General features: G+C 34.3%; 3 protein-coding genes across 7 annotated transcripts; 1 reads left to right on the top strand and 2 right to left on the bottom strand.

Moving 5' to 3' along the window:
* Window positions 1-474: 474 nt before the first annotated feature.
* Window positions 475-1,443, top strand: LOC132637196 (mitogen-activated protein kinase kinase kinase 20-like). The gene has a single exon (XM_060354325.1). It carries the CDS (start codon window positions 475-477, stop codon window positions 1,441-1,443), a length of 969 nt encoding a protein of 322 aa, XP_060210308.1.
* A 458-nt stretch (window positions 1,444-1,901) lies between these two features.
* Window positions 1,902-4,131, bottom strand: LOC132635333 (probable calcium-binding protein CML18). 2 transcript variants are annotated; one of them, XM_060351668.1, is made up of 2 exons: window positions 3,239-4,131; window positions 1,902-2,162 (listed from the first exon to the last, which is right to left on the bottom strand). In XM_060351668.1, the coding sequence occupies exon 1, from the start codon at window positions 3,747-3,749 to the stop codon at window positions 3,258-3,260; it is 492 nt and encodes a 163-aa protein (XP_060207651.1). In that variant the 5' UTR covers window positions 3,750-4,131; the 3' UTR covers window positions 1,902-2,162; window positions 3,239-3,257. The 2 variants fall into 2 exon arrangements, with proteins under 2 accessions (XP_060207651.1, XP_060207652.1); XM_060351669.1 differs by having other exon boundaries at window positions 1,902-2,165.
* A 6,409-nt stretch (window positions 4,132-10,540) lies between these two features.
* Window positions 10,541-18,091, bottom strand: LOC132635334 (plastoglobulin-1, chloroplastic-like). Of its 4 annotated transcripts, none has more exons than XM_060351670.1 (5): window positions 17,630-18,091; window positions 17,047-17,254; window positions 11,988-12,183; window positions 11,466-11,779; window positions 10,541-11,164 (listed from the first exon to the last, which is right to left on the bottom strand). In XM_060351670.1, the coding sequence occupies exons 1-4, from the start codon at window positions 17,943-17,945 to the stop codon at window positions 11,471-11,473; spliced, it is 1,029 nt and encodes a 342-aa protein (XP_060207653.1). In that variant the 5' UTR covers window positions 17,946-18,091; the 3' UTR covers window positions 10,541-11,164; window positions 11,466-11,470. The 4 variants fall into 4 exon arrangements, with proteins under 4 accessions (XP_060207653.1, XP_060207655.1, XP_060207654.1 ...); XM_060351672.1 differs by having other exon boundaries at window positions 10,541-11,238; XM_060351671.1 differs by lacking the exon at window positions 10,541-11,164 and adding an exon at window positions 11,177-11,314.
* Between the last annotated feature and the right edge of the window lie 1,891 nt (window positions 18,092-19,982).

Here is a 19,982-nt window from a genome sequence, read left to right on the forward strand (position 1 = left end):
TCAGTTCTAAGGGAAGACTCGGTGACCATGCCTATCTCTTTTATCGCCGGTCCCCGGTCTCACCGGTCTTACATATATCCCGGTTTTTACCGTATACATATGTAGTGCTTTTAGACTTAAACTTGGTCCATATATTTCTAAATTGGTGCGTTTAGGAAATTGTATGCCCTCTCCATGTCAAATATGGATTTTTTCTTTTGGAAATACTACGAAGTTGCCAAAAAATTACACGGTTACTTTTAGGAAGTTATCTCTCCATGTCAAATATGGATTGTTTTTTGGAAATAAAAAATTACCAAAAAAAAAAACAAAAAAAAAGAAACAAAGCAGGTGGTTAGTTTTAGGAAATTAAACCTTCTCCACATCAAATAAGGATTGAAGGAATTACTATAAGAAAGCAGCTACCGTTTGTTATTTTTCACAATCATTCAATTACAAAGTAATTAAGAAGAAAGTGAAAAGTGAAATATAATTATGGAGTGGAAGAAGCTTTACGTTCTTGGTGCGGGCTCTTACGGCAAAGTGTATTATGCAGTGAAGATCGATCCTTTTTCGTTATCTGCTTCAGTTGCTGCTGTTAAATGCGCAGATATCAACCGTTCAATTTCACTTCAACAAGAAGCGCAAATCTTGACAACTCTAAAAGGTTGTCCTCACGTAGTCCAGTTCTTTGGAGCAGACATAAGCATTGATAACGGCAATATTCTAACTTACAATCTGTTTCTTGAATATGCAAGTGGTGGATCGCTGCACGATTTGATTAATTCAAAGAGAGGAATGACAAAGATGTCTGAATTGGAAGTAGGTTTTTATGCATATCAACTCTTAAAGGGTATTCAACATGTTCATAAGAAAGGGTGGGTTCATTGCGATATTAAACCCGCTAATGTTTTGGTTTTCGATAACGATAATAATGAACATGGTGGGATGCACAAGTTGAAGTTGGCCGACTTTGGATTGTCACTAAGAGTTGGTGATGGAATGGCATATATGACTGGAAGGATGTTGAGCAATCGGGGGACTTTACTCTATGCACCCCCAGAATCTTTGTCATGTGGTTTTCATTCCAAAGCTTATGATATATGGTCGCTAGGGTGCACTGTGGCGGAGATGATGACTGGAAGCCGCATCTGGATTTATCGCAACAGTACTAAAGATTTGCAGTGGCAGATTATGAATGAAGACCCTGTGATTCCGAGTGATGTTTCTGAGATTGCCAGAGATTTTTTGTACAAGTGTTTCATAAAGGACCCTCGAAGAAGATGGACGTCCGAACAACTACTCCAACATCCTTTTATTCAGAGATCTTTATGTACTTCGACTAATTCGATGCCTGAAACTCAAGGCAGGATAGCAAGGGTTAATCCTTTTGGTTGCCAAGTTCCCGTTCCCGAGAAGGACTTCATCAATTTACTCTTCGAAAGTAGTTTAAGGATACAATGAAGCGAATAAGATTGCAAAAGCACTTATTTACTGCTGATGATGTATTACTATTATTTTACAGAACACAAATTTTGTTAATACTACTTGGATATAGAATTTCTTTCTATTATAATAGTGTGTAACAGTTGCTTTCTACTAACTAGATTTAATTACGTTCTTTCTTTCTTTCTGATTAACTTACTTTAGTTATGCTGGGAAGAAAATGCTGTTATATTTCTGAAACCTTCAACGGAACGAGCATGCAGTACTAACATTAATGCTTCATAGGTGGAATGGTTATCATTTTGATCTCTGTGTTGTGTGTGTTAAAGAACAAGATTGATTTCGAGTTCATCAACTAATATTTCTTCAGGGGATAATGCGTTAATATAAATGCAGATATGTGTTTAAATCTGCCTAAAAGGAAAAACATCGAACTACGGATTAAACTGAAACATGTCTAATGAAACACTTGTATGAAAAAACTACGAAATTATCACCCAAACATTATTTAGTCCAAGAAAGTACAACTGTTGATAAAGGAAATGCATGATTAACCAAAAAAAGCCTCTATCATGGCAAGAAACATTCTATCGGATGCTAAACTAGTGTGCAGCATCATCTCGGATAGAAGCAATACATTAAGATGCAAGCACGACAAAACCAACTCTGCACCTGAAATTCTCTTCTTCTTCATGGTCAACACACTCATTTCCATCTACTTTGCTAATAATAGGGGCCTGCTACAAGTAGATGATTGACATTCATTGATCAGAATACATAGAACATAAGTTGGTCTATTCTCCTATGTGATCGGTACAAAATCTATTGCACATTAGAATTAACAAGGAGAGTATGAATCTCCTGGCTCGTGATTAGGTGAAAACAAAGAAGGCTGATCCCTATGCCACCGTCCAGACCATTGCAATACATATTCCTTTCCAGAAAAAGTTCATTCCATTCAGATTACGTCTTAATCCCATTTTAGTTATGTTGGAATTAGCAAGGAGAGTATAAATTTCTTAGCTCATGGTTAGGTTAAGCACAAAGAAGGTTATCCCCCAACACACCGTCCTGCATACAGATTCCTTTCAGCTGCCAAACAACATTCCTTTCCATCATAGCTACATTTCAATCCCATTCCAGTAATGACCAGTTATATGAATCCTCTATACATAGGCTGAACCAAGAGGGCTTAGAGAAAAAGCAAGAGTAAAAAAATTGCTTAATTGTAAACTCCATGAAACCATTACAAATTATCTGCCTCCTCTCTGTTGACTGCTGAGTTGCAGCAGCTCATCATAAATTTAACTATAATTGTGCTAAATTACTAAAACAAATAACAAATATAGACCTGACCCCCTTTTTGCTGGGACAGTGTTCGTTCTCACTGAATCGTGTTAAGAAAACAAAACTTTTACAAAAGATTTTCCCTTTCCTATTGACAAATTCAAACGGTAAAAGAAACAAAATCCAGGATCTAACTAGTCCAGTTTTTCATGTTCATTCAAAGTCCAGATTCATCCAGTAAAATTTATGCATTTCTCAATAACAAAATCCAGTAAAACTTCATATAGGTCAAAACAATGGGAGAAAAAATCAGGTAGAAAAAGGTATTTCAGTATACATTCCATTAATTACACAGCAAACACCCTTTCAAAAATATACACATTCAACTATAACCTTAACATTCACAGCGAAAGTCCAAAAGTAAACTAACTTTAAAAAAAAAAAAAAAAACATACAACAAAAAGCACATTAACAAACAAAACACATATATCTAAACTAGATGATCAAGAAACTGACAAAGATATACCAAAATTCGTTTTCACATATCAACCCCAAGAGTTATCAAAAGCAGCCGATGTAATCGCCTGAGTAAATTCCTGATAACTGATCCTTCCATCTCCATCAGTATCAGCTTCTCTTATCATCCCAGTAAGTTCTTCAGCAGTCAAAGCATGTCCAAGTTTAGCCATCGAATGCGCCAACTCAGCAGCCGTAATATATCCATTTCCATCTCTATCAAACATCTTAAATAACTGTTTCAACTGCTCTTCCGTGTAAGGGGATTTCGCTGGAAGAAGCTCTGGTGCAACTAGTGAAACGAATTCGGAGAATTCAACAAGGCCGTTATCGTTTTTATCAGCTTTTTGAATCAGAGTTTCAAGCTGATCAGGACTTGGTTTTAAACCGAGGGACCTTAATAACGCGCCAAGCTCGAGTTGTGTTAAACTTCCGTCATCGTTTCTGTCGAATGATCGGAAAATTTCTCGCAGTTCAGCCAACTGCTCATCATCTAACTTCACAGGTGGTCTATTACTCATATTTCTCTGTGAGGCAATAAATCAAACACTTGATGTGCACTGTACAATTCTTGATCTGCAGATTGAATTATTCTTGAAAATCAATATCAATGGATACCCTTTTCTTTCTTTTCTTCAAAAATGGGGTTTGGGTTTTGTTCTTCTCGTTTTTTGCTATTCGTGTTATCCTCTTTCTTTTGTTGGCTACTGACTTTTTTGACTACTCTTTGCTCAATTTTGTGTCACTTTCGTGTAACTTCTTCTCTTGGACTTGGTAATGGCTCTACTAAGTTCGATGGATTATCCGAATTACAAGGAAAAGTTATCCGGATTTGTAAGATCGAGATTGAAAAAAAGATATGGGTGAGTCCCCAAATGAACTGGACATGATTATTTCTCATTTGTCCCCTAAGAGACCTTTTATATTGTTTCTTTAAACAGGGCAAAGTTAGGTTAATTGATTTTGTTGTCTTTTATATACTCTTTTCATTTCAATTTATGTGAATTTTTTCGAAGTACGACAGTTAAATTTTTTTAATTTTAATCGTAAATTTAAACATAAATTTATCAAGTTTGTAAAAATAAAATTTATTTATTTAGAAACTATGTAAAAAGTAAGTAAAATGTGGTCAAAGAACCACTTTGAAGACTCCCCAAGTAGTAATAAGTTCACATAAATTAAAACAGGAGGAGTATTTAAATTAAGTTTTACGTCTTTTTTATGAGAAAGTTTTATTTTTATACATAATAGATCTAAAAATAACATAAAAAGGGTCAATAAAATTATTTTCTTTAATCAAATTATAAGTCGTCGTAGGAGATCATTTCCTTGTGTCGTTCTCTCCCTAGTGGTGTAATGAATATTTACAAAAATAATTTTCTCCATGATGAATTGTATAACAAACAAGAATGTTCAACTACCACATAATTTTATAATAAAGGCTATAGGTTATTAATTGTGATAGTTACGAAGGTCAACCCCTCGAAAAAGTAAAATACTTGTTGTATCAAAATTTGTAACTCAAAATTTACACTCGGGTAATTCAGTTACTCAATAGTAGTGATAAACAATTAGTCAATTACAACAAAATATTGCCAATGAGACCTTGTTAAGATGATAAGGTTAGTCATTAGTGATAATATTCTTGAGGTTTAGTATATTTGTATGCACTAAATTGATACTAATATTAAAAAAAAGAAAAAGAACATGCACGTCAACACATGAGAAGAACACACATGACAAATTTTTAGTTTCTTTTGTACAAGCAACAAAGAAAAAAAGTATAGTCAATATTCCTCTTCTATTTAATTTAGTTTTTGGACAAGTAAAACTATCATGACGATTGATGAACATGAAATGAAAGGATTTGAGAAGAGGAAAAAAGAGGGACAAAAAGGCAAAAGGTTGCGGCACCAAACGCGGGAGTTTCGTGAGGAAAGAAGAGCACGTCGCTATTTTGGAGGATCTTGACGGTAATGACTTTGTCAACTGTTTTTTAAATTTGCCATATTCTTCTACTCTTCTTATTATTATAAATTTCATTTTTTTTTTTGGTCTAGACTAGATTTCTTATTCATTATGGCAGCTTTCCCATGTCGTGTGGGCCTGTTTTAGCTTTTCAATATTTTGTGAAAAAAAGGTGGAGTAGTTGATTAAGTGGAGTATAGGATTTTTACTAAAATATTTTAGAATATAAACAAGTAAACATTTGAAAGAGCCAAAAAAAAAAAAATTCAACATCTACTATATAAACTATAATAAAAATTAAAGAGTAATTTTAACTTTATGTACAGTATAATTTTCTATCAGAGGAGGTTTAGTTTCCCCTTCCATCCCTAGCTCGGCCCCTGATTGGTGGTGTGTTCTTTCCTTTTTTATTTTTTCCAATTAAATAATTTGAAGAAGCCCTTAATGTTCTAATTACAATGACAGATTATCAACAGGGATCAATGGCAAGTTTAATTACGAAAATGTCAATAATTAAAGATTATGCGGAGAATCCAAAGACATTTCGTGAGAATTGCAATAAGCGTTGTGCAATTGGCGCTTGTCTTGGCAGGTTCCCCCCCCTCTTTTTTTTCGGAGAGAATTTTCTAGTCACAAACAACAAACGACCCTGCTGGTAGGACATTTGGTAGTTTGTGAGTAGCCTTCAATGATTCTGAATTTAGAATATAGAGTTGTTGACAAAAATACTAATGCATGATTTTTGGTAGCTTTTGATTGGAATGAAGTCAAGAACAATGATGGAAGATGTGCTGGAGTTGATAAAATAATTGAAAAGCTATAAAAATTGTTGGAAGACTTTCATTTTAACATTCCTTTATGTTTGTTTTCCCTTCTTTTATATGATTAATAGAAGAAAAGAAAAACTATAATCATGTTAGAAGACAATTGAATTCAAACTTGTAAACACTGCATTTTTGTCGTACATCCTGATCGTTGGGTTAACTCCATGGGAGGATAGTAATAACTAATAAATGCCCTTGTGCACATTCCTCTTAATCATCTAAAGTAATACTTCTATCAGAATTTCCTTCGTAATCCTAACTAGTGAATTTATCCGCGCTTCGCGCGGTCATGAAATACCTCATTGAAGTTATGATTTTTTTTTTCGATACCCAAATATTAAAAGTAATCACAAAGCATACTTTGTGAAAAGTAAAGTTGATAAGTTCAACCCTTATGTTTATTTCAAAACTTAAATATTCAATAATTAAATTAAAAGTCAAAATGAATAAAAACATCACCAACATTCTTAGTGGATATAAAAAGAAGTAAACACAACATCATAACAATTATATTTTCCGTGTCAATAAAACATATATTGACTGATCAATTTATAGAAGAATATATATATATATATATATATACACAGAGTTTCCGGTGATTGAGAAATAATAAATAGATTTATGAACCTCTAAATTTCTTTTGCATCGCATATACAAATTCAAGGGATTTTGATAGAGGAATAAGATTGAAACTTATGTAAAACACACAAAATATTATGAACTTAAACACGAAAAAATAATACCCCCTTCGTCTCCTAGCCACAACAGACTTTCATAAACCACAACTTGGTTGTACTATTTTTAAGAATAGCTATTACTACTACATTAGGGAATTCTCTAAAATGCAGGAGTAACTGGTCAGCCCTAAAAAACTATCGGATGAGTAGAAAAACAAAATATCACTAAATAAACTTTATTATTGTCACCATCGCTGCTTAATTCAATGTTGATAGTTGGATGTGTGTACAACACTGATTTCTACTTCCATACAACTAAAAAAATCACTTCTTATATTCACATCATTTGATATGTACTGAATTTCAACGAACTCATCAAGGTGCAAAACTACAACATTGCAAAAAAGGTTACATGTTTATAACCTATAAGAACATTGGTAAATAGATTTAACGGAAAAAATGACAAAACAATAGTTGGTTTTGACAAAAAAACAATATGAAGAGCCAAAACGACATCACAAGTAGTGCCCTCACATATGTAATAAAAGAACACAAAAACGAAGTAAGAAACTGTGAATTTATCATCTGAATAAGAGATAAGGCAAGTATCTAATAACCGAATGCCATGTCTGCAAAGGCATTCTGGTGGCATATTAAAAGTTGTACAAAAAATCTTTTAAAAAAATATGAAGAATCTACGAGAGTCCAAACAATTAAATAATATATAGTTAAATAAATAACAGATTGAGGCCAATCTTAACCATATGAACGGACCTCGTTCAGGGGTCAAGGAAAGAAGATACCTCTGTTGACAAATTATTTTAGAGTATGCTTTCAAGGTGGCATAAGTCAACTATATTCATACAGTGTAAGTTATTTTTCTCTTAGATTGATTAGTACATGAAAATTTGCAGTGCTAAATATGACACCATAATTCTGATTAAAATCAGATCCCTAGGACCACATCTCTAAATTATTTTCATATATATTTTTCCTATTAGAGAAAATTAAGTAGAAACATATAAAAAGAAATTGAAGGACATAAAAAAAATAAGAAGATCGTACTAAAATATGTGTACAAGCTTAACCGAAATATGCGAAAATTTTGTGTAAATATATCTTACCTTACTAATCTTAGAGACCAAAGAGATCAGCATGTAAGGCCTATACCATATCCGTTTCTTCTTGTAATGGCATATATATACATATATATATATATATATATATATATGTGTGTGTGTGTGACTCTTTTAACTTGTGGAAGGTGAGGGATCGGAGGGGAGAGGCTCGTTGGAAGAACTTGAAAGCTGATGGGGCTTTTCAGTTCTCCATTAGCATATACAATAATTAATAATTAATACAGTAACTTATACACAATGAATTGGTGTGGTTATTACATAATTTAATGAAACTCAATAAATAGGTTAGAATGTGGTTAATTCCTTAACTAAAAAATAAGAAAAAATAGAGAAAAATTCAGAAAAAAAGATAAAAGATAAATAGAAATGGTGGCCATAGAGAGGTGACACATCACCTTGTCTATGCCTAGCTTTATATTATATATAGATATAGATATAGATTCTTGGTACTAGTATTTAGATAAATATCAAATTGATGAAATGCATTGGCGGAGTACAATTCTATTTACGGGATCAGCAGAATTCAATATTTTTAGCCCGAACCTTGTATTTTGTGTTAAAATCTACTTGTTGGAAATATTAACAATATTAATCAGTAAAACGAACAAAAGGATTGAATCAACTTATTAGATCACCGCTGCGTCGTGGCAAGCTACTGCCTGGAAAGCGATTTTGGACCAACTACTGTGCAAATCGTTTAGCCCGGTTGATCCCCAAGGTTCCACAGCACTTTCAAACACTTGCACTAGTGGCTGGAAGTTTGGAGTTTGTATAAACTGAATTGCCTAGAAATTGGAAGGAAAAGAAGATTTTTCAAGATAAAGATGAGATGATTTTTTTTGTGTGCAAGTAATTCACCAAGAAGACAGATTTATACAGGCTGAAAATATGATGGGTTCAAAGAGGATTTATTAAACCAGCCATTAAATCAACCATTAAAGGGAATTGAAGGACCATTACTCCGTATGTTACAGAATTGATGAGTATGTTCATATTCTTGTAATGTATCTATATTCTTTGCATTACACAAAAGGATAAAAGGTAAGATTAATTCCTACACTACTTAGTGGGCGTTTGGCCATAAAAATTATTTACTTTTTCCGGATTTTATTTTTTATTTTTTTTACTTTTAGCGTTTGGCCATAAAAATTATTCACTTTTTTCCGGAGTTGTATTCCGGAATACTAAAAACAAGAAAAACTTATTTTTAAAAAAATTTCAACTTTTTTCACTTTTTTATATTACATTTGACCAAAAACTACAATTTAAAAAACTATGGCCAAACACAACTCCAACTTCAAAAATTCCAAAAAAAAGTGAAAAAATTTTTGATATTTATGGCCAAACGGGCCCTTAATATATGTTATAATTTATTCAATACCCAATAAATTCAAAATGATATTCCACTGGCAATACGTTCATGGTTGACTAAATTATGTGAAATCAAGCTGCTAACCAGTGCTACGGCATATGATGTGTGACTTCCTATTTTACTGACAAATTAACGTCTTCACAATGCAGCCGCCAAATGAGCCGTCCGATCAAAGATCAGATCACTAATCTACTAATTTAAAAGCTGCCAATAATTTTCCTGATATCCTTTAAGAAAACATTATAATATTTACTTAATAGTACTTGTTTGGGATTTTATCAAAAAGGCTAATTCACTTGATTGCATATCAAAAGGGGGACTGTTTTTCTGTATCATTTGGATATTGGAAAAAACAACTTCCTTGACAAAACAATCGAGATCTCCAAAACAATCACTTATTTCTCCAAAAAATGTGACTAAGAGCCCGTTTGGATTGGCTTATAAGTTGCTTATAAGCTGTTTTCAGCTTTTTTAAGTGTTTGACTGGCCAGCTTAAAGTCATTTTGTGCTTAAAATAGGCTCAAAAAAATAATTGGGCCTATTTGACTTAGCTTATCTAAAGGAGCTTATAAGCTGAAAATAGTTTATAAGCCAAAAAAATAAATTAGACTACCCAACTTATTTTTTTTAGCTTATAAGCTGCAAATAGCTTATAGGCATAAGCCCATCCAAACAGGCTCTAACTAATCTACTACTGAACGAACAATCATTAACTTTCAAAAAATTAAAATAGGTTTTTTCCCCAAAAATCTCGTTTTTGTCTTTGAATTTCGATCCAAAACAGATCTCATTTTAGGAACTAAGAAGGCATTAATTTTTTTTTTTTTTTTGGTCAAATCTAGCAGTGTTCAAATAAATGATCTCTCAGAGAAAAAATAGGATAATTTGCTGAGATATAAAGGTAAATTTGTTAAAATAACCCTATAACAGGATTTTCTTAAGAAATTCTAGACAGTATTTTTTAATTCTATAATACCAGCTGAAATTTATAAGAAGGTACCGCACCGTACCAACTGATTGTGAAATTCGTTTACTTAAAACAAAACAAAAAAGGCATCAGATTAATAAAACAGGAAAAAATCCAAAGGACCCATCCCAAAACAGTGGCTCTGAATTCGTCAAGTTTCAAATCCACAAGTATAAACAAGACATCAAAGATTTTGATCTTGACTGGAGACGCTCAAGTCTACATTGAACAGCCATTCTTGGTAAAGTGAAGTCGTTAATTTTGACTTAGTTGTAAAGCAATACTACAGTTGACTTATAGAAAGAAATTACTCAACCACTTGAAGTACTACTATCACAAAATTGGGAACAAAAGAAAAGTTCAACTTTCATCAACTAGGCTTTCAAGGCCAACTCTGATAGCAAAGTGCATAGGGTTTAAGTTTTACGCACTCACTGCGTAAAGTTATCTATACAATCTAATCACTTCGACTGCAGATAAATCTCTATAATAAAATTAATTAATAACCCAGTAATGATAACTAACCTGCTATAACAAGTTAATTTACATTAATATGTATAAAAAAATCTCTACACTGTCAGTATATTAAATCCAAGTGAAAGATGAGAAGAGATATATTATGAAAGGCAACTATTTTTTGCAGTCTTCTCTAAAACAAGTGAGAAGGGCATCCTTCGTGAGTAGTTACCAATTATCATGTATATGAAATGTAATTGTAAGTTTTCTTCTTTCCAGATAAGCTGAAATTACTGACCTCCAAATGATGAAATACTCGAAATTTGGAAATCCAAAGCTATTACATTTTATTTCAGCAGCCCTTCAACTATAACAAATTTTACATTATCTAACACTGGATGATGGTGATTCGGGCTTAAACTGTTTAAAGTAATTTCTCAGCTTGATCCTGAGATAATTCAGTACCAATACTCAAGCATTCCAACATATTCCCTCCCCAAAAGAGAACCTTTAACAAAAGTGAGATTACCATTCTGCAATCGGACACAAATTTGACATCAACAGAAAGCAGAGCAATGTAGGCTCTCATAACTGCTCGATCCAAATTCTACGAGGATATCAAAAATATAAATCAAATTTCATGTGGATATTTTTTCTTGCCACCTTCAATCTGCAAGTAAAAGCTATAATAGAATCTTATTAATAAAATAAAGACGTGTATCACTTTACAGCTAAGGTGGATTAAATACTACATTCTGCACTAAATCGATGTAGCAGTAGATACCACTGCCATTGCTAAGAACTCTGTAAATCATAAGACAGGATGATGGGTACCTCTACTAATATAGAAGAGAACTCCCTTCCTTAACTAGTACAAAAAGCCCACCATCTCCTCTGGAGATCCGCATATCCTTATCAAGGTATGTCGTGAGAAGGAAAGATTTTGTCCTTTCGCCTGGAATTGGGATCTTGAAAGAAGGCTGACCAGAAAGAATTCGTGCTATGCCTGCAAAAGCATTTTCCAGAGGACCTAGAGATTGTTGTACTGGAGAGAGACTAATCTTTTGCCCAAACACATCCACAGTTTCCGGCAGATCTATGTTTGATTTTATCTCTGGAGGTTTAAAGTTCCCTTCCTTAAATTCAACCTGCAAAAATAGTAGTTGTCAGCCAAATACGGAAGGAAAATTGAAATATCCCCCAAAATACCCTGCGAAAATTTCTCAAGAAAACAATCTACAATTTCCTGATATTTTACACAATTAGTTCCTCTACTAACTCAACTTCTTTCTCTTTGCGCAGGATATTGCTGTAAGTACCTTTCTAAAGAAATTAGATTGTAGTTGAAAAAGGTACCTGTATTCTAGAGGGGCTTCGAACTTCAAAAGTGGCAGTAGCACTAAAAGACAAGGTGGCTACAGGGCTTGATAATGTAGTCGAATTCTCTATAGTCAAGCTGCTCGAATTTATGTCTTGGCTAATCTTTTCTACCTTCAACAGAGGTATGTTGCCCACAGCAAGAAGAGGTAACAACTCAGAAAATGCAGTGAACCTGACACATTGAGGAAGAAATATAAGATTGTTTGCTGCAAATACATCATTTAGCATTTACTTCAAAGCAGTTTCTGCATGAAATTTCACTACAAGAGATCACATTCTTCAGTGTTAACAGTAAGGTAAGATTGCATTATTTCATTGAAACTATTATCAGCAATGCAGCACCCAGTTAACACTTGGGAACTTGGTACGTGACAGTTAACAAATATGCACCTTTCATATTGAGGCATAGAGCTACAGTCTTCCAGTTCAATGCCAAGTCATATAGGCAAGTCTGGACCTTTCTTCCAACTAAAATCGCAACAACAGAAGCGAAGATCTTTATCTACAGAGATTCTTGGCCCAAATCAAAATCCAGACTACACACTACATTTCAAATTTCATTTTTAGATTCACTATACTGACCTTTTGGCTGTCCAAAATATATGCACTTCCTATGGTGAAACTTTTTTAACTAACACTAGGGCAGCCCGGTGCACTAAAGCTCCCGCTATGCGTGGGGTCCGGGGAAGGGCCGGACCACAAAAATTACTTCAAAAAGCCCTTTTCATATCTCAATAAAATACAAAAGAGAAAAGACATCATTTGACCCTTGAACTTGGCACGAAAACTCAGTTTGGCAACTAAACTTAACTTGTATTTATTTACCCCTCTTAACAACTTTCATCTTAATTAAATACAACCCCAAATGCTGACGTGGCAAAAAAAATAAGAGAGTGAAAAATATAAAAAGGTGGGCCCGCTGATATATATATATTATTATATAATTAAAAAATAAAATAAAAATATATATAATTAAAAAATAAAATCAAAATGCACCCCCCACCCCCACACCACAGCCCCGGCCCTCTTCTTCACCAAACAACCCCGCCCCCACCGCCATCTTTTTCTTCACAACCCCTCACCCCACAGCCCCGCCCCCTCTTCTTCACCCCACAGCCCCGCCCCCACCACCTTCTTCTTCTTCACAGCCCCCCACCCGCGCCACAGCCCCTCCCCCACCACCTTCGTCTTCTTCACAACCCCCACCCCACGCCACAGCCCCGCCCCCACCACCTTCCTCCTCCTTCTTCTTCACAAATTCCTCTGTCTCTCGATATTCTCATCATTCTTTTCTTATCATTTTCACCATTTTTTGGTTTCTTGATTTTGATTTTTGTTTTCTTTCAAAAATAAAGTTATGGAATAATGATTATGGAAGAAATGGGGTTGCTAATAATAATAATAATAATAATAATAGCCAACAATAACAACCAAAATAACCAATCTGGACGAATTTGAGAAGGAATGGGATGAAATTTGGTGGGGTGATGATGGTGGTGGTGGTGGGTGTGGGTTAAAGATGTGGGTGTTGTTCTTATGGGTGGTTATGGTAGGATGAGGAGAAAGAAGAAGAAAGAGAAAAATAAAAAATGAAGGGTAAGTAATTTTTGACATGGCAATGACGTGGTAAGGATGAGCGTCGGCGGCGGTGCGGAGGCGGCAGCGGCAACGGAGGTGTGGCGGCAGCGGGGGGGTTGAGGAGAAAGAAGAAGAAAGAGAAAAGGGGGAAAGAAGAAGAAAGAGAAAATAATAAAAGAAAAACAAAAAATGAAGGGTTAGTAATTTTTGACATGACAATGATGTGACAACGACGTGACAACGATGTGGCAATGACATGGCGCGAGTGTAATACACCTCCCATTGTGAGAGTGGTATTATTTTTTCAGGGTGGTAAATAATTGAAATGAAAGTTGTTAAGGGGGGTAAATAAATACAAGTTAAGTTTAGTTGCCAAACTGAGTTTTCGTGCCAAGTTCAAGGGTCAAATGATGTTTTTTCTCAATACAAAATACAAATTTGTCAAGCAAACTTTTGGCTATGTTACTAAAGAAAGATAAGTTAACTCTCATTTGAATAATTGTACCGGGTGAAATTAGAGCACAGTTCCAGATGCACCAACCAAATATTTGTACAGCTGTTGCTAGGCATTGGCAACTCATGCTCACATAAAAAAGACATAAAGCTTCAGAAGCTACAGAGAGGAAGTTTGATGATAGAGCATAGTCTCTTCTTAGGAACCTCAGATGCCAATATAGATCATTATCTCTTGTCAGGAACCCGAAAGACTACTGAGTGTTCTAATTGTTGTTAAAAATTCCTCTATGGTTTGACAATGAAAGGGATGGTGCAATGGTTGGAAATCCATCCAATGTCAACAAGGCCTACTTAGAAAAAATAGAAGCTCCTATAGGTGGGCTCAAATTTTTACAGAATACTGTCATGGAATGGTAGAAGTTAGAAGCAGAAGGCTGTTTGCAGACCATTCAAAATGTGAATATATGCAATATCGATCATAATTTCTTGTTAGGGTCCTATAGCTCTTCTTTCAGTTTCAAAAGAAGTTTTTGTTAGGATTCATAATGAGGGTTGTAAGCGTTGAGAAGACTTTGTCCATGGTCTGACGATGAAAAGGAATGATGTGAGGCTTGGAAATCCATCCAACATCCACAAAGCCTACTCGCTTAAAAGGTAATAGTAGAAGTAAGCTCCAACATTTTAGAGAAGAGAGTGGTCGATTAGAAGTACAGGCTGTTTGTGGAACCATTTGAAATATGACAATGCCCTAAAGACAGGTCATTCAATAAGAATTTGGAAAAATCCGTTTTTGATAAGGAAAGGGAAAATGATTAGGGATTTGGAAAAATCTTTAAAAGAAATATATGACGCAATAAACTTTTAATAAAGCATAGCAATTCTCTGTCACACAAAGTATCATCGACATTCATGCCCCAATTTGATTTTCCTACTCTATGCTATAGAAGAATAAACTTTGAACAGGAACTCTAGTATAAATATTGTCTTAAAAAGCATATCTTCAACCTTCAGATTTAATTCTGTGATATGTGAACCATGATAGTAAATGTCAGCAATCTTAAGATCATAGATCAAATCCTATAAAATTATACTTCAAAACTATTAGAACCAGTCTATCACCACTTCCCACTTCCAAGCATTTAAATTTTTGTACTTAGTACAACTTTACTTTCCCAGTAGAACTAGGGAAATAATAATAATAACAACAACAAAACATTGGCGATGAGAACAAACAACTATACCATTAAGATAATCCCCCTTTATAGGAAGTTACTTAAAACTTAAAACCCTTCCCTCTTTCGATAGTTTAAACGAAGTTGATTCAAACGAGAAGAAATTTGGGAACTATAGACAGCAGTGCTTTTTTTTTTTCTTTGGAAGGTGGAGAATATGGGGGGGCAAACTGCTGGTTCCTTTCAAAAACTTGCTTCGAGAAGGAAGCTCCAAAAGATGCAGTCATGACCATCTATAAAGTAACAGTATGAGAAGTAAAAGTCATATTATGCAACCAATGCCTTAATGGTTAGGTCCTATGCTTTATGAGGAGCTAATAACTCAGTATAATATAAAAGCAAGTTTGGCCCTAAGTTGTTCCTATGGTATGGTATAAGAACAGATATGGGTATGAGTAGAAAATGAAAAATGTTTAACTTTAGAATAGAGAAAAGGCTTAATAAAGAAAACCTTAATTGTAGGTTTAGTGGTAACATTGTTATTAGTTGTTGAAGAGAATTCTAACGGGAGGAAAGCCAAGTGAAACTTCCCTTTCAAGATAGAAGCAGCAACCGGGAGGCTTTAAACTCAAATGTGAAAACCATAGAATGAATGTGAATTGTAAAATCAAGCTCCACCTACTACTCCAAATTTTCGACCAGTACTCCCTGCACTCTTAAATAGATCCTAGTTTGACTAGCCAAAAGGGCAAGAGGAAAATTAGAATATATTTCATATTACGGTTTGCAGACAATTATTTAGTTGAAATGTGATACTTAGTTGAAAAGACATCAAATCAAGATTAAGATATATTAGAAGCATTGGCTCGTCTTGTCTTGAATTCTTGGAAAATACTTGAGAGAGCAAGTATTTCCCTGCAAAGTTAAACAATGTACATAGTCCGAAGTATCCCAGATTAACAGGGTAAATAGTTATAGAATTCTCGGAATTAAACCCCAAGGCATGTCATTACAGGAAGAACCGAAGAAGATATGGTCTTCTAACTACGGTGGGTAACAACTGAAGGATACAGCTGAAAGCAAGCATATAGACAAGTAACAGCTCACCTCATAAGGTTCTTATTTAAGGCCAATCTCAACTTTCAAGTTCCCTCTTTTAAAGTGTTATGATGTACCTATCCCGATTGTATAATGAACTCCCACCATACAATTCTAGCTTTCTTCTTTACTGCTTTGGTGCAATGCCTACATTTGCGGTTAACTTCTAACCATGCACCTGGAATTGGGGGAGAGCAACTTGCTCTGTGGTGTCAATGCTCAGGATAAGCATGCCACAACCGATACCATCAACCCCTTTTTCCCATAATGAATGAAATCCAGGTAAATTTGACTACCGGAAACTACCAATTACCCTTTAATAGAAGCCCCCTGTGAGACGAATATCAATTTGTTAGAAATTGTAATTCGCACTGTCCTAGAAAACCACTCATTGTTTCCACAAACAAAAGCCAGCATGCTTACAGAAAATATACCTACATAACAATGAAAAGATCATAAATGGCGAAAACAAAGTCAAAAAAAGAACTCCCTCTGTCCTTATGTGGCACCCTTTCCTTTTTAGTCTTGTCCAGAATAAATGTCACATTTCTATAATTAGAAACAACTTAACTTTAAAATTCCTCTTTTACCTTAATGGAATGATTATAGCCACCCAAGAATTGTTTTAGACCACAATTTCAAAAGTGTTTCCTCCTCTGTTAAACTTTGTGTCAAATCAAACGGTGCCACATAGAATAACCAAAGAATCAAGCAGCGAATTAAAAACTCACACTAAAATCCAGTTGCCATCAAGCAACTCAGGACACTCATTTGGTGCTGGAGTAGGATTAGCTGCTTCCAACTGAGAAACAAACTCCAAAGCCTCGGCCCGAACCTCCGATGAAGACCGAAACCCGAAATCCGACCCATAAACCGTATCCACCAAACACCTTTTAAGTTCTAGAAGCTTCTCATCTTCTCCAACACTCACATCAACCCCTGCACTTAGAGATGTTAAAATTAGCCCATGAAAACATAATCAAAACATAACCCACCCAAGTTTGGACGGATTATTAGCCCGCCCATTTATTAGCTCAACTCATCTCATTTCAGCCCAATAAAAATTGTGGTGATATGTAGCCCAAATTACTCACCGAGAAATCTTGTCTAAATATTTTTTATTTGATATGCTATATAAAGCCAAAAATAATAATCTTTTAAGGTAAATTAAAACTTAGTAAGAATTGAGGGGGTGGGCTTATAACCCGCATTTCAGCCCAAATAACGTTTAGGCCAAGTCCAACCCACTTTAGCTGGATTATTGACCACCTATTTATTAATTCAATCCATTTTGACCCGTTTAGTTGACACTACTACCTGCACTGCCGTTACCCCACTCATCCTCATACTGGGGAGGATCCGAATCCGATAACTTCGTAACCGGGTCGGGCTCAGGCTCCGACTTCTCTCCCCATTCATCAACGAACTCAGCCTTTTTATCGTCAGCTTTGTTATCACTGTCCGGTGTAATAAAGGTCGGTTTTTCCGGGTCATTGGATGATCGAACTGAGAAATTGGGATATTTTCGAAACTTAGGGGTGGGAATTGAAGAAGGAAGATAAGTGTGGGGTTTAAGTGTGATTTTGGGGTTTTTTACGGTGAAAATTAGAGGATTGAAGAGAGTGGACATATTTTTGATTTTTGGAGGAGTGTTTTGTGGTGGTGGACGGTGGAGATGATGGTGGAAGTGGTGGATTTGAAACCGTTGGTTTTATAGAATGGTGGAGGTCGATTTGCCACGTTTTTATGTACTTTGATTTGAATTAAATTTGAAGTGACCCATGACTGGTTGCTTTTTTTAGTTTTACTAGTATACGTACCCGCATAATGCGCGGATGGTTTCAAGAGAAAAAAGAGCCTAGATAGATAATGGTAACAATTTAGACTTTAAGTTCTAATCATCTTGAAATTTGCTAACATTAAGAATTTATACTCACACTGTAACACAACATGTTAATAACATGTAAAAGTTGAACCACAAAAAAATTGAATTCATCTTAAAAATTATAGTGATGCCAACGATTCAATTTTCTAATTTTCTTAATATCACGATTATCACGAGGTTTTCACATCTATACAATTTGAAATAAATTTTTTTATAATATTCAAGATTTCAAATTGTTTAGTTTCAAGCACTTATACCTATAAAATAGAAATAGAACTGTTTTACACCAAAAATATAGACAGTACGAAAAACATATTGTTTGTGACAAAAATAATTTATAGAAATAAAATAAAAATCTGACATTTAACTAAATATATTTTTCAGAATCACTGACAACTTCAAGTATTTTCTAATGTATCTGAGGGGTCATTGAAGTCATCGAAATCTAATTTTTCGCAGATCAACTCCACCAATATAGCTGCATATACTAAATCAAGCCCTCAACATCCTAACCAAATTTATATAGTAACAAAAAATTAACTTAAGGATTTTAAAACATTAAAGGATTAAACACTTTATTTTTCAAAATTTTACAATTTGTGTACCTTTGGTATCTCTTTGTCCATCCCATCAACATAAATTTAAGACACACTTGGCATGACAATAATGTTACGTTGATATAATTGGAGTAATTAATAACGCAACACTAACGGGAAAATAAAAATTTAGTAGACAATATTAATGTCTTTAACGAATTAACTAATGATGACTGGGGAGAAAAATCGTACTGATATGTAGAACAATCAAAAGCCAAACAACATAAAAAGAAATTGAAGTTATAAAAATACATAGAATGCTTTCGCTTCTTGTTCAAGTTTAGTACCCCCTCAATACAAATACAATTTCTATGTGCTAGAAAGATTCTAAACTTGCAGAGGCTTGGTTTAATCAAATATCTGATTATCAAAGAAAGGGGTACATCGCTTACTCCTAGTAACACTATTGATGCATGACTGAAGATTAGAAGATAGATGAGATCAAAGAAGTTCCAAGTGTGTGTATTATTCTTCATTAGAAAACAACCCAGTTAGTGCTTCTGTTTGCAGTTTCTTTTAAGTATTAGTCACTATACATCATTTTCTTGCTAACCTTCTGTTGACGCCCAATTTTGTCTCGCCTCTCCTCCGAAATACCTATTTGCGTTTCTAATATTTTTGGGATAATAAAATATATATTATGTTTACTATAATTATTAGCCTCTTATCAATACCGGCATTACATTATTCTATCCTCATCATCATTTACCATTTATCACTTATTATTATTATTATTATTATTATTATTATTATTATTTATTACTATTATTATAATTCACAATTTTCTATCATTTCGACATTTTACCAGCTTACGCACACGCATCGCATTTATTTTTGCATAATTAAATAATAGTATTTATTTTACTGTGGATTTTCGAAATATTATTGCACGGCTATTACACCGCCATTTTTTTTATCTGAGCATTAATGATTGCATATTTCATATTGAACAATATTTTAACACGAGCTATCTAAATAGGTATTTTATTTTGGAAGCCAAACTATTTCATGCACTCAGTCCGTATTGTTGATTTATCGGATCCCAAATCAAAGTCCAATCGACTCATAAATATTTTTGACTAGCCCATATTTTTGACCCAAATTTTTTAGACCAGTCCATTTTAAATTTATTAGTCCATTCTTCTAATACCCGGTCAAATTGGCCCAGTCCAAAAAGGACCGGGTC

This window comes from Lycium barbarum, chromosome 4 (genome assembly GCF_019175385.1).
Source record: "Lycium barbarum isolate Lr01 chromosome 4, ASM1917538v2, whole genome shotgun sequence".
Lineage (NCBI taxonomy): Eukaryota > Viridiplantae > Streptophyta > Magnoliopsida > Solanales > Solanaceae > Lycium > Lycium barbarum.

What these genes read in the sequence shown, in the direction of transcription:
- LOC132637196 (XM_060354325.1), top strand. Translation starts at nt 475, where the DNA reads ATGGAGTGGAAGAAGCTTTACGTTCTTGGTGCGGGCTCTTACGGCAAA.
- LOC132635333 (XM_060351668.1), bottom strand. Translation starts at nt 3,749, where the DNA reads ATGAGTAATAGACCACCTGTGAAGTTAGATGATGAGCAGTTGGCTGAA.
- LOC132635334 (XM_060351670.1), bottom strand. Translation starts at nt 17,945, where the DNA reads ATGTCCACTCTCTTCAATCCTCTAATTTTCACCGTAAAAAACCCCAAA. An exon ending in GGGTAACGGCAGTGCAGGTA is followed by an intron (nt 17,255 to 17,629) that starts GTAGTGTCAACT and finishes CTCTAAGTGCAG; the next exon opens with GGGTTGATGTGAGTGTTGGA. An exon ending in GATGGCAACTGGATTTTAGT is followed by an intron (nt 12,184 to 17,046) that starts GTGAGTTTTTAA and finishes TCAATGTGTCAG; the next exon opens with GTTCACTGCATTTTCTGAGT.